Source organism: Vanacampus margaritifer, chromosome 1 (genome assembly GCF_051991255.1).
Source record: "Vanacampus margaritifer isolate UIUO_Vmar chromosome 1, RoL_Vmar_1.0, whole genome shotgun sequence".
Classification (NCBI taxonomy): domain Eukaryota; kingdom Metazoa; phylum Chordata; class Actinopteri; order Syngnathiformes; family Syngnathidae; genus Vanacampus; species Vanacampus margaritifer.
Window position 1 is genome coordinate 2,559,087 of NC_135432.1, and position 12,967 is coordinate 2,572,053.

General features: G+C 41.6%; 1 protein-coding gene across 4 annotated transcripts in view; it reads left to right on the forward strand.

Annotated features, from left to right (window-relative positions):
• agap1 (ArfGAP with GTPase domain, ankyrin repeat and PH domain 1) overlaps nt 1-12,967 on the forward strand; it is a 93,628-nt gene that overhangs the window by 57,619 nt on the left and 23,042 nt on the right. For all 4 annotated transcript variants that reach the window (XM_077568705.1, XM_077568714.1, XM_077568690.1 and 1 more), the window contains 3 exons: nt 198-366; nt 2,209-2,379; nt 8,149-8,310. In XM_077568705.1, coding sequence (XP_077424831.1) covers nt 198-366; nt 2,209-2,379; nt 8,149-8,310 — 502 coding nt within the window. The remainder of the gene's footprint in view (nt 1-197; nt 367-2,208; nt 2,380-8,148; nt 8,311-12,967) is intronic.

Genomic DNA, 12,967 nt, shown 5'->3' on the forward strand with positions numbered 1-12,967 from the left:
TCTTTCATACCGACTAAGTAGACGTGACTTTAAAACTAAGTGCTTGAGGCGTGTCCGTCTTGACGAGATGGCGTATGCATCTTATACATTTTTTTTTTCATCATCCACAACATAACACTTGAATTAATAAAAATAAAAATAAAAATCAATATATCATCCAGCCCTATGTCAATGCCACTTTCTGTAATCCCTTTCAGGACTATATGCAAAACGTCCACGGTAAAGAGATCGACCTGCTGAGGACCACGGTCAAGGTGCCGGGTAAACGGCCGCCGCGAGCCGTGTCCACCTGCGCCGTCATGCCCAGCCCCAAAACCAACGGCCTGACCAAGGACATGGGCAGCCTGCAGCTGGGGCACACGCCAGGTAAGGGGGCGGGGGGGGGGGGGGGGGGGGGGGGGGTTGGACAATTTGCAATTTGGCATCCTATAGGATCAACATTTTCGTTTGGGACTGTCCTTGGAATCAATAAAGGTGATTAGAATGAAATACAGCAGGAATTGAGGCTGCTGATTAGCACATGACAAAAGATGTCATAAAAAAGATACACGTCTGTTTTTTACACACACACACACACATTCAGGGGGCCGAGCTAATAGCATGAATATTCAGTGAGGCGTACTAATTATTGTCATGAATATTAATGCAATCAGAGACGGAATCCACTCTGCCAGAACCAAGAAATGAGCAGCAGTCGGGTTATATGGATGTAATGGGGGTGGGGGTGGGGGTACTATTACAGAGAACGAGAGGTCACTAGAAATGAGTGAGAGGTGAAAGGTCATGGGGGAATCACCCAACTGTAGGACAAAGCAGCCTCTTATGGCCTAGATGCACAAATCCCGACGTCGGGAGTCGGACAGCGCAAATAGACATCGTTTACATTTAAATTTGTTTTTGTTAGGGATGCACGATAATATCGGTGGCCGATAAATATCGGCAATTATAGACCAATTTGACGTCTAACAGATAAAACAAATAATAATAATAATATAATATACAGCTTCACCAGCTGCCCGCCACGTTTACCCCGCGCCGCTGTCAACACCAATAGGAGTTGTTTACGTTTGTATATCCCGCCCCCCTAAAGAGGTTGCCGGTTGGCTTTAGGAATAATGACTACCGCCGCCGATGCTACGGAGGGGAATTACTTCTCGCGCATGCGCTGAAGGTACGTAAATGTCGGTGCGGTGTGTATTTACGTCATTTTTCTACGCGACATGCCGACGGGTCACATTTGGCCGGATTGGTGTATGGAGGCCTTGAGGGCATTTGCACACTTTGTGCCAAGTGCTTCACACCTAACGTCCGCTACGTTTGGCTAGTGCGAGATTCTCATCGGTACTCAAGTTGGGTGGGTCCACTTCCTGTTCTGTGGCACACATTGAAGTGGTGGTTGATGGCCTGGCGCCATTTAGTCACGCACGACTTGTCATACAATCACTTGTAATGCCATGCTAATTCAAATTATGCACATTTTTGTTGCAGAAAATGGCTTCTTTTTACGTACCACTTTCAATATGTGAGCAGTTTTGGCATGGACCGACCGGCATGTCTGCTTCTTTTCATGCTGTGTACCATCATTGGCAACAATGCATAACAAATTGATATACTGAAAAATAGTGTATATCACCCCAACCCCCCCCCCCCCCCCAAAAAAAAAAAAGCGCATCGGAAGGTGGAAATCGTTTGCCTAAATAGGTGGAAGTTCTGCTCCCCCCATCCTTGATCATCCAATCACAAATAATTGACGTGGAAGCCTCATAAAAGTCCCAAAATCGTTTACTATTACGATGTATACAGCATGTATGTTAATTTCAGTGTAATCAGGTTCAATTCGCCGTCTGCACATGTTGCTGTAAGAAGCGCTGCCTTCTGTAAATAGAAAGCGGTTTGAAAAAAATGGTCTAATTGAAGTCTCGTTTAAGAACAAAACAAGTCCATAATACTTTCCGTGAGGCACATGCATGCTGCAGCGCAGATGTCATGTCATTAAGTCGGGTTCTCCTCTTGTCCGCTTATTAACGGTAACTGCCAACTTGGACTGAACTAAACAAAATGAGTAAAAATAATCCACTCTGCAAAGTCAGAGTAGTAAAGCGTTAAAGTAGTCAGTCGGAATAATAAACACACATAAAGAAGGTTGGGAAATATCAATAGTTTGTTGATGCAGAGATTTGATGAGAAAAGCATTTTCTGTCTCGACAGGTTTGGTAAGCAGCAGCTCGTCAGTGTCTCAGATGGCGAGCGGCATCAGCCTGGTGTCGTTTAACAGCCGCGCCTCGGACGGCATGGGCGGGCATCAGCGCTCCTATTCCGTCTCCAGTGCAGACCAGTGGGCCGACGCCACCATCATCGCCAACTCTGGAATCGGCACTGGTAACTACAGCGCACTGGCTGATCGGATGCTCTCATAGCGAGCTTGCGGGTCCTTACAGCAAAGATCTGCCATCTCTTGTGCTACTCGACCTACAAGTATCATTTGTTCCTTATGATCAAATCCATTTTAGCGTTGGCATTTTAGCCTCTATAAGTTGGAGCCTGCCGCAGTTGACTTTGGTCCAGATGTGCGCTACACCCTGGACTGTTCAACAGCCAATCACAGTGCACATATTAACAACCGTTCACACTCACATTTACACAAGGACATTTTTTTATTAGTCTCAATATAAATAATAGGCCAAATATGGGGGGGGGGGGGAGGGGGTCAGGCAACCCTGAAAGAGAATGAAAACTCCAACATACTAAGACTAAATTCGAACCCCCAACCCCAGAACTGATGGATTCCCCAACCACTCAGCGACCACTTTAAATCAATCTTCCTCATTATCAATGCCATTGATTTGCTCCAACCCCCCCAAAAAGCTCTGCTAGCACGCTGAGCTCCCCGAGAGCGTCTTGCCGAGCCGACGCATCTCGGGTCGGCCTTTTTGTCAGTTTCTGTCTTGGGTGAGGTTTACGCTCGACTGGCCCTACTGTGGCGACCGATCGGCATGCCACATTTCTGTCGTCGAAGGAAGTGAAATACTGTTTATATTAACTCATTCACTGGCAGCCATTTTCACTGAAGCAACCCCCTTCGCTCCCGGCTGCTGTACTGGATTTTGACTGATTTTGCAAGTCCCGCAAAATATTGTGTTCTATTGCTATAAAAACATATAACCTACCAAAAGAAGAAATATTAGTCTCTTCTTCCATCAAGAAAAAAAAAGTATATTTCTATCATCATTTTGCAGCAATTAGCATTACAATATAGCTAAGTTTAATCAATTTTCAAAAATTTGTTTAAAACAGTGGAGAAAGAGCTTTTTGCAATATGGCTGTGGCTGATCTCTTATACTCTGCTGCCACCTGCTGGCCGTTTTATGTAATAACTACCATTGCTTTAAGCAACCTGCATCAAAGCCTTCTGTATGCCCTAGTATAAAAATGACAATATTTGAAATAGAACGTTTTTATACGTTTTTGGGAGCAAATGAGTTAATTGCGCTTCAATATTTTTAACTAGAACAATTGCTTATTTGAAGCTTATAGTACCTCATAATTTGGCTCACAATATAAAGCAAAAAAATATATATATAAGACCAAAGTGGTAAATCGAGGCACTTTTGCATCAAGCTACGACTGTCGATTGTCTTGATCCACCTGCCAGAGCTGTAATGCTGTCGTAGCCCATGAAAACACACGCACGCACGCACACACAGTGACATGCTGCAATGCAGTGACGATCATCTTGACTGACACTGACAGTTACGCCTTAAATATTGTGCCTCCAGCCCTCCACAAATAATGTTTAAAGCTGTGAAACGCTTTCAGCGGGGCGCTCTCGCACACAAATGAGTGCCTTCCCTTTAAGCTCGTTTGCTCTTCTTTTTTTCTCGACATGTTAGCTACTAAGAGACAACAACGGTGAATGCTGGGAAACACTTGTGAGCTTTAGCCAATCAAACCTTTGTCTTTTTCAGCTGTTATTCTGATGCAAATATAATCAACCATACATTTTCCAACTGGGGTTGCAAAATCCTGTCAATGTTGAAAGTCTGAAGCTTTCCGTGACAATTTAATGGAATGTATGGGCACAAATCGACAGTTAAAAGTGAACTTAAATATAATTGTGGGGGATATAGATTACACTGGTACTTTCACCTTCAGATATATATATGGTCTCTGAGTCAAGTGGAAAAAAAATGGACCAATTACAGTTTATCGATGTCACGATAACGGCAATCACGATATTAAAATTACAACGATATGATCGCCGTCATGCTACGATCTCAATAGCAGCACAACAGTTAAAACTGTCTGTGTTTTTTTTTCATTTGTGCAGTTCCAGCACCCTCTGGTTGTTAGTTTATTAGTGCAGTTTAATTTGAATTAGGCATGTTTGGGCCATGTACATTTAACTTATTCACTCACAGTCATTTTCACTGAAGCAAACCCTTTCGCTCCCAGCTGTTTTACTGGATTTTGACTGATTATTGTGTTCTATTGCTATAAAAACTTGGAACCTACCAAAAGAAAGATTAGTCTCTTCTTTCATCAGGATTTTTTTTTATATATATATTTCTATCTGTTTCCGTTTTGCAGCAATTAGCATTAGAATATAGCTAAGTTTCATCATGATTCACAAATATGTTTAAAACACTGGGGAAAAGAGCTTTTTTTGCAACATTGCCCTGGTTGATCTCTTAGACTCTGCTGCCACCTGCTGGCCGTTTTTGTAATATTTACTATTCTTCATGCCAGAAGCTACATCAAAGCCTCCTGTATGCTCTAGCATAACATTTTTAGTTTTATTTTAAAGTATAAAAACATTTTTGGGAGTGAAGAACAAAGTATTAAAAAAAAACTTGTTCACATGTTTTTGGGTTTGAATGATTTAAGACCCGTGTTAACCGCTAGATGAAGGGGATTCAAAAAGTTGACTTTTGGCCCACAACACAACATTGCGAACTACATATAGACCAGGATACTTTGCATCACTGAGCCAATAGGATCACGTGACAATAAAATTAAAATGACTGTCCCAACTTTTTTTTGCCATAAGTCAGGTTTCCATCCAATTGTTCTCAATTTTTAAAGCGAATTTACTGAAAATGTGCAAAACGGACATGTGACTTCTGCCCGTTTCCATCTGTTCTTCTTTTGCGAATATTGAGAGGGGACTCCGCCGCTGTAGGTGGCGCTATACACCATAGAGATGTGATCCACCCGTAATTTAAAAGTAAAAGAAAAAGACCAGGAAGCGACTGCGCCGTGTGATGACGTCGTACGAGTTTTCGTTTGTAATTCTTGATAAACTGTAGCGTTTCTTTGCTGCTTTTCATCTAAAATTGCAATATTTGCTTTTTTTTTAAATTAATTCCAAAAAGATTTCTGTTTCGTCGTCCCCCAAACATACTTGACTTTATGGTCCGACATTGCTTTGTGACGTAATATCCGGTCAAAACGTGCGACGTGTATCCGGTCTTGCCAGAGGTTATTCGCAAAACCTGTTCCCAAAATTCGCATTTTCCTTTTTTCGATACGCTCCAAGCTTCTAAGCGTCCATTTTCAGTTTTATTTTCACATTTCTTGAAAATTCAAATCAAAACGGGTGGATGGAAACCCAACCACTATTTACAAAAACACAATATTGTGCTCAGTGGCCTAGTGGTACAGTGTCCGCCCTGAGACTGGGAGGTCGTGGGTTCAAGTCCCGGCCGGGTCATACCAAAGACTATAAAAATGGGACCCATTGCCGCTCTGCTTGACACTCAGCAATAAAGGTTGGAATTGGGAGGTTCGATCACCATATGATTCCCGAGCGCGGCTGCTGCTGCTGCTGCTGCTGCTGCTCACCGCTCCCTCAGGGGATGGCTCAAATGCGGAGAACGAATTTCGCCCCACTTAGGTGGGTGTGACAATCAGTGAATCTTATCTTAACGTCTTTTTCCTTCTATATGCGCTTTTTATTTTTTATTTTTTAACAATCTTGTAGGTTTGTATACAGTACGGAATATTTTTTCTTTCTTTCTTTAACGTCCCCACAAGAGTTATTTGTTTGCCTATAGCAAAACAAAACGTTTATATTTCTGCTCGACTTTGATACTTTTCCATTCAATTCCCACTTCATCCCCATGGAACATTTCCAATTTGATATATTTGCTAAGTTCCCCACCTTCCCAAAATCTTTCACCCTTTGCAACCCAGACTTTAATGGCGAAACGTAGCACACGCACAGCAGGCGCCGTCGCAGTTGATGGTTGTCGGCGTCGTGACGAGCGGCGACGGCGACTTGAAGCCGAGCCCAGCCGCTGTCGTCCAAACTGTTGACGGGCTGAAGGGAAACAATCATCGGGACAGCGAAGGAGGAAGTCTCCAGGCTGCGCGCGGGTGCGGGCGGGGGCGGGGGTGGGCTTGTTTGATGTGGATGGAGCGCAGCGCGCAGATGGGAGCGCCGTTAATCCACGCCGGTTAATTGCGCGCTCGGGGATGGCATCTTGTCAGCAGAGATAAGTTGTCACATTTTCCACTTGAGCTGAGACTAAACGATTGTAAAATAAGTTATGGCCGTCCTTGGGGCTGTCTGCCGTGTGGCGGCCACTGAGCTCGTGTGCGTTTTTACACACACACACACACACACACACACACACTGTCTCTACTGTGGCCATGTCAGTGTCACCGCTGCGCTGTGATATTGATGGAAACTGAATGTTATTTTATTCCGCCGCTAGTCACAGCTGTCAGCAGCCGGGATCGAGATGGAGGGCCGAGAGAGAGAGATGCCGCTCCTTTTCTGCAAATGCATCCCACCTTCACTTTCCAATCAGCAACATGGGAAATATTTGGACATGATTTTTTAGGATGATTTTTGGAGCAAGTGACATCCGTGTTGTTTTGAGGGATTCTGGACATTTTTGATGTTGGAAACTTTTCATGAGAAGTTAAATTAATTCAACGGCATAAACCAGGAATTTGATCAATTGAAACTTGCATACACTTTCGCCTTGACTTCCGAGTGCCCCTTATGAGTAGGGCTAGGTTTAAAAAAATCGAATAATCAATATCAAATCGATTTTCAAGCCCAATATCGATTTATGAAACCATGAATTGATTATTTAAATATCTTTTTAAAAAATCCATAAATTCTGAAGAAAATATCATTTTAAAGGCCAATTTTTTGGTCTCTTACTGTTTTCTTGAAATTTACCGTTCACATGAATTTAAAAGTATTTTCTTAAATTTCTAAAAGACCTGACTTATTGCACTTTAAGATGATTCATAATATTTTCTGTTTATATTTACAATTATTAAATTAGAATTCTCATCTCATCCTTGCTGATGTTTGTGTAACACTGAAGTGATTATAATACGTGTTCCTTTCATTAATCAACTAAATCATTTAGCTAGTTACTGCCGCCGCAAAATTTAATTTGGAACTTAATATTTGTGTGGAGTTTTTGTCATGTCCTTGACATTCAAGAAGAATTGATGTTCCATAATTAATTGATATTGGATTTAACTGAAGTGAATCGAATCGTATTGGGAAAAGTCAAATGGAACTGAAATCGTGAATCACAATCGAATCGATTGAGGAAAATTGAATCGACATCCAGCCCTAATTATGAGGTATTATTATTATTATTATGCTTATGACAGATATATTTATTAGAGGTGCAAGGGTTAATCAACAATTAATCGCTGCATATTTTGATCATCGATAGCCGGTTTCGAGACCTTGTTTCATTTTAAATTGTCCAAACCTCTTGGCAGTAAATCTTTTAAGATTTCTGTAGATCTTCACTAATTCATCGGAATAAACCAGGAATTGATCAATTGAAACATGCTTACACTTTTACCTTCAGTTACGACTTCCCCCGTCGGAGTTTTTTGAGTTATGAGCCATTGCCTGGTCTTTTTTTTTTTTTTTTTTTTTTTTCTGGTATAGGGGTCAAAGTTTGAGGTATGACCACTAATATTACTATCATGAGATATTATTATTATTATGATGCTTATGACAGCATATATTTATTTCTGGCATGTTCTGGACCAAATCGATAACCGAATCATAATCATCATGTTTGTGAATCAAAGAGATTTGAATGATCGAGTGCAAATCGTTCCACTGGTTTTCAAGCCTAACAAAGCGCTTCCATGTCTTTCCAGACGGGGGCATGGGCGACTCCATGTCTTCCAGTCCCAGCATCTCCAGTACGACCAGTCCCAAGATGGAGCCGCCCCCGTCGCCGCACGCCAACCGCAAGAAGCACCGGCGGAAGAAAAGCACCAGCAACTTCAAAGCGGACGGCCTCTCGGGCACCGCCGAAGGTAACCAACGCCAACTCCAACCGCCATCCTCGATTGAGTTTTAACCACTTTTTTGTCATCAACCTCAAAACGTGTGGCACAAGTCGTTCAACGCACGCACATGCGGAACAGATGTGCGAGCAGCCGTAGCAGATGTAATGCCGGCTTCTCCATCAAGGAAATTATGTTCGGAGCGACACATTTACTAGTTTGTCTTTTCTTGATTTTCACCTCCTCCCTTGGTCATCATTTCCCAATTTCATCATGTTTCCTCCTCCTCCAGTTTCTCCTCTTTGTTCTCATTTCATCAGCGCGCTCCTCATCCCCCGCCCCCCCCCCCCGTGAGTCAGCCAGAGAGGCTTAAGTGAAATATTATAAATAATCTGTGGTATTGAAATCTTTTATCAGCGCTGTCACTTCCATTATTCAATAAGCGATTAGTTACAGTCTTCCCAATTTAGCCATTAAGCAGCGAGCGAGCGAGCGAGCGCACTCGGGCGGCCGCCGGCTCAGCGCCGCTTGTCACGCCGGGCGGGCGGACAGGTGGCTGAAGTATCGCCGTGTCAGCGTGAGGCCCGGCGTAATTCATGAGGGAGAAACGCCCTCATGTCTCGCAGCTCCCCCTCATTAGACCCGCTGCACTTGCTGAAGCCAAATTGAAGTTAACCATTGATTTGTGCTAGCGTAATAAAAAGCAGGTGTGACATTTGTTCCTTCAAACTGTGAAATCCATCGCACTGGCATTGTTTTGGCAGTCACCGCAACCTTTGGGTGGAATGGCCACATACAGTAGATGAGAAGGAGCCAGGGTGGTTGCTTGCATTTCTGCCTAAGTAGCATCAAAGCACGGAGATGACATCATGGACGTGTTCTCATCACTGCTATACTGTACATCCAGGACCATTCGGGTTGTTCTAGTTTGGGAATTTTCATTTGACTTAGTTTTCATTTTGAGGTTGTTGTTTTTTTTGTTCGTTTTAGCTCATTTGCTCCTAAAAACGTATTTTCTATTTTTATATTACATTGTTCCCAACGACGTATTTTTACGTTGTATGTTTTGCTTTTTATGCTAGAGCATACAGAAGGCTTTGATGCAGCCTGTCTTGAAGAGAATGCTTGAAGCAATGGTAGTTATTGCAAAAACGGCCAGCAGGTGGCAGCAGAGTATAAGAGATCCACCAGGGCCATGTTGCAAAAAGCCCCTTTCACCGCAGTTTGAAACAGATTTGTGAATAATGATGAAACTTATTGTAATGGTATTTGCTGCAAAACGGAAACAGATAGAATTATACTTTTTTTCCTGAGGAAAGAAGAGACTCTAATCCAGGGGTGTCAAACGTACGGCCCGCGGGCCAGATTAGGCCCGCAAAGGGGTTTAATCGTTGTTGGTTTTTTTTATGTGCATTACTTGTGCACAAGATTTAATAAACACCATGGTAAACTAAAAAAAGTAATGCATTTCTTACATAGTGTTGCATTTCGGCTGAGTTAAATAAAAAAGCAGGCGAGACGAGCCAAAAGTCAAGAACGCAAAATGGTCGCTTAGAAGCGACGTCATCTGAAGGTGCTTTTCTATTGGCTGCTGCTAGATGACGTCACTTCTATGTGACAAATGTCCTTATTCTGGTTAATAGAGAAATAAATCTACTTAAAATCACATTTAAAATCATCACCAAAGGCTCATGTATTAAATTAATTACCAAAGACTAAAACAAAGGAAAATTTCACTATAATTATAGTTTTGTAAATGTAAAATATAGTTTCAGTTCGTTTTTGTTAGTTTTTTTTAAACATTTTCGTTTTAATTTTATTTTGTAAATGAAATAGTTTTTTAAATTTTTGTTTGTCTTCTCGTTTTTTGTTAACTAAAATAACCTTGTCCAGGACATACAGAAGAATTGAAATAGAGTTTCTCGATCGACGGACGTAAACCTGCTTCAGTCGGTACTTAGTCCGTGTATTTTTTAGGAGGCTTCGCTTCATTAAGCACTAGCTAAAAGGTGTGCATCATCATTGATTTGGAATTGACGATTGACGGAAGTGCCCACCTCTCGAAATGAGTGCATGATATGGAGTAGAGAAAGACAGATATGTTTTTTTCTTGGGGCCGATTCCGATGCCGAGGCCGATAACTGATATCTGAAGCCGATATTCTTTTTTTTTTATTATTATTATTATGCCAGTCTGTACGATATTTCCACACTGCTCTTGTTACTTTCATCGTAGTGTATAACACAATATAATGAATTAATCACCAAAGACAATAGAGTTCAATTGTGTGTTGATCCCCTATTTTTGGTTTCTTTGTTGGGGCTCGTCTCATTTTGCTCACTCACTCAAATGAGGAAGAAATGAATTTTCCCAGCAAGCATTTATTTCTATGATGTTTAACAAGAAGTGAGCCTGGAACAGGTGTTAATTCTTTAACCGTGGCCTTGACAATTATACATCTGACCTTTTGTTGATGCCATGCGACCAATGAACCTTACCAGTTTGGACTTTGATGTCAAATGAGTGCTCACGTGATCCACACCCCGTCTGTGTTGGGTCCGCTTTGCGCCGTGGAGAAGCTTTTCCCCTGGCTTGAGTCACATGACCTGTTGATCCCACCTTGCGTTCCCCGACTGCACCACACCCTCAAAAGGTGCGAAGGCATCCCGGGGGTTGTCAGGTGACATTATCCGAGGTGTGCTTTGTATCCATGCGAGCAGCGTGCACTATTTTCCAGGTTATTAAAGTAGTAAAAGGCCGCTGATATGGAGAGTAATGACCTGTGTCGCAAAGCAATACTGTGCGCGCTGACATTTAAGCTTTTAATTTGTGTTTCCCGAGGCCCTGTTTGTGTCCCTCACACCTCCCCTCTCATTGCACCTGGCGGCCCGCTGTCACGCACGCACACACACACACACACACGCACGCTATGCATGTCGGCCCCTCCCCCCTATATTTGGTTTGTTCTGTTTGTGCCGCTAAAGGTTGCCGGTGTCAGAGTTCACAAATTGCCTCGACGCCGCCTCTCTGCGTGAATGTCGCTCACAGTAGCCGAGAGCGTTGGCGGTAATTACCAATACCGCGTGAGCGACCGGCCGTCTGGCATCGCTCGGGTACGCTCGTGTACGTCGCGCCGACTCAAGGAGGACGATTTACTTGCAGCACAAGCAAAAGGCCCACTTGAAACTCATTTTCATGTTGTGTTTGTGGGACTTTCTAAGCAGTTGCCAGAGTGGATCAAATCAAACCTTTATTTAAATCTCCAAATATTAGTGGTGCAACGGATCACCATTGATCCGTGGTCGGTTCGGATCAGGCCCCACGGTTCGGAAGCAACACGCCGCTTATGCTAACTTCAAAATAAAGTTTACCACATAATACGGTAATGCAAATAGCCTTAGTAGACTTTTACTTTGAGGTTAGCCCACGTTGCGTGATGGCTAGCTTGACTTCCCTTTTAGACGTTTGGGATTTCGTTATCGTACTTTTTATTGACATTAAAGTTGCGACCGACATCAACACAATCCCGCTATCCCAAAATCATATTCAATCGCTAATTTAGGAAGCTAAGAAACGGCTAATTAATTTCGCCGTTGTATGACACGGCAGAAGTCTCTGACGTAAGTGGCTAGCAGCTAGCTGTTAGCATTACGATCGAATGCCTAAATGAGTTTGGCAGCTGGCTTATTTATTTTTTTATTTTCGATATTCTAGACCAAGGCTACTTTGTAATTCACTCTCCATGTTTAAAGGGATGCCTTTAATTGCACTTTTAGGTATTTTCATTTTATATATATATATATATATATATATATATATATATATATATATATATATATATATATATATATATATGTATATATATATATATATGTATATATATATATATATTTATTTATTTATATATATTTATTTATATATATATATATATATATATATATATATATATTTTTTTTTTTTTTTAGATAAATAGAACTTTGTCTTCATTTATTTTATAAAACACTTTTGCCCATTAAAAAAAGAAAAACATTCAACCCAGTATTTCAAATGAGGCCGTTTAGATTTTAGGATACAACTTTAAGCCATTAATACCTTATTTTACACATGGATCATGTATTTAAAAAATAATAATTTATAATCGTATTTCTGCCTCATATTGCACTTAAAGTTGTGTTCCTAAATCCTAAACAAGTATATTAAACATTTTGAATGGATTTTTTTCTAATTGAATGTAAAGTACTATTTACCTTTTTTATTTTGCTGATCCGAAAACAATGCGATCCGTGACTTTTGTGATCCGTTGCACCACTACCAAATATAATTTTCAATGACGTGGGGTTATTTGTATCGTGTGTGACTCTTTCAATGAACTGAAGTTGTTCATGAGATACATGTCTGCAAGAACTATTTCATTGAATTTACTAAGGTCTAAGGTCATCCCATTTAACCAATCAGAAGGCAGGCTGTAGCGCCAAAGGGCGTCAGTGATCCTTCTCATTGGAATTTTACAGAAGAGCGCTTCTCTGGCTTATTTGTCCTCGCCGTTGTATTATACTGGAAAAAAAACTGCAGGCTAACTAGTCATTCTCAGATGCTGGCAATTAGAGCGATTACTGGAATTGTGCAAGTGCTAGCGTTGATTCCCCGATAGGCGTTGGGACTGAGCGTCAACAGAGCAAACATGCTA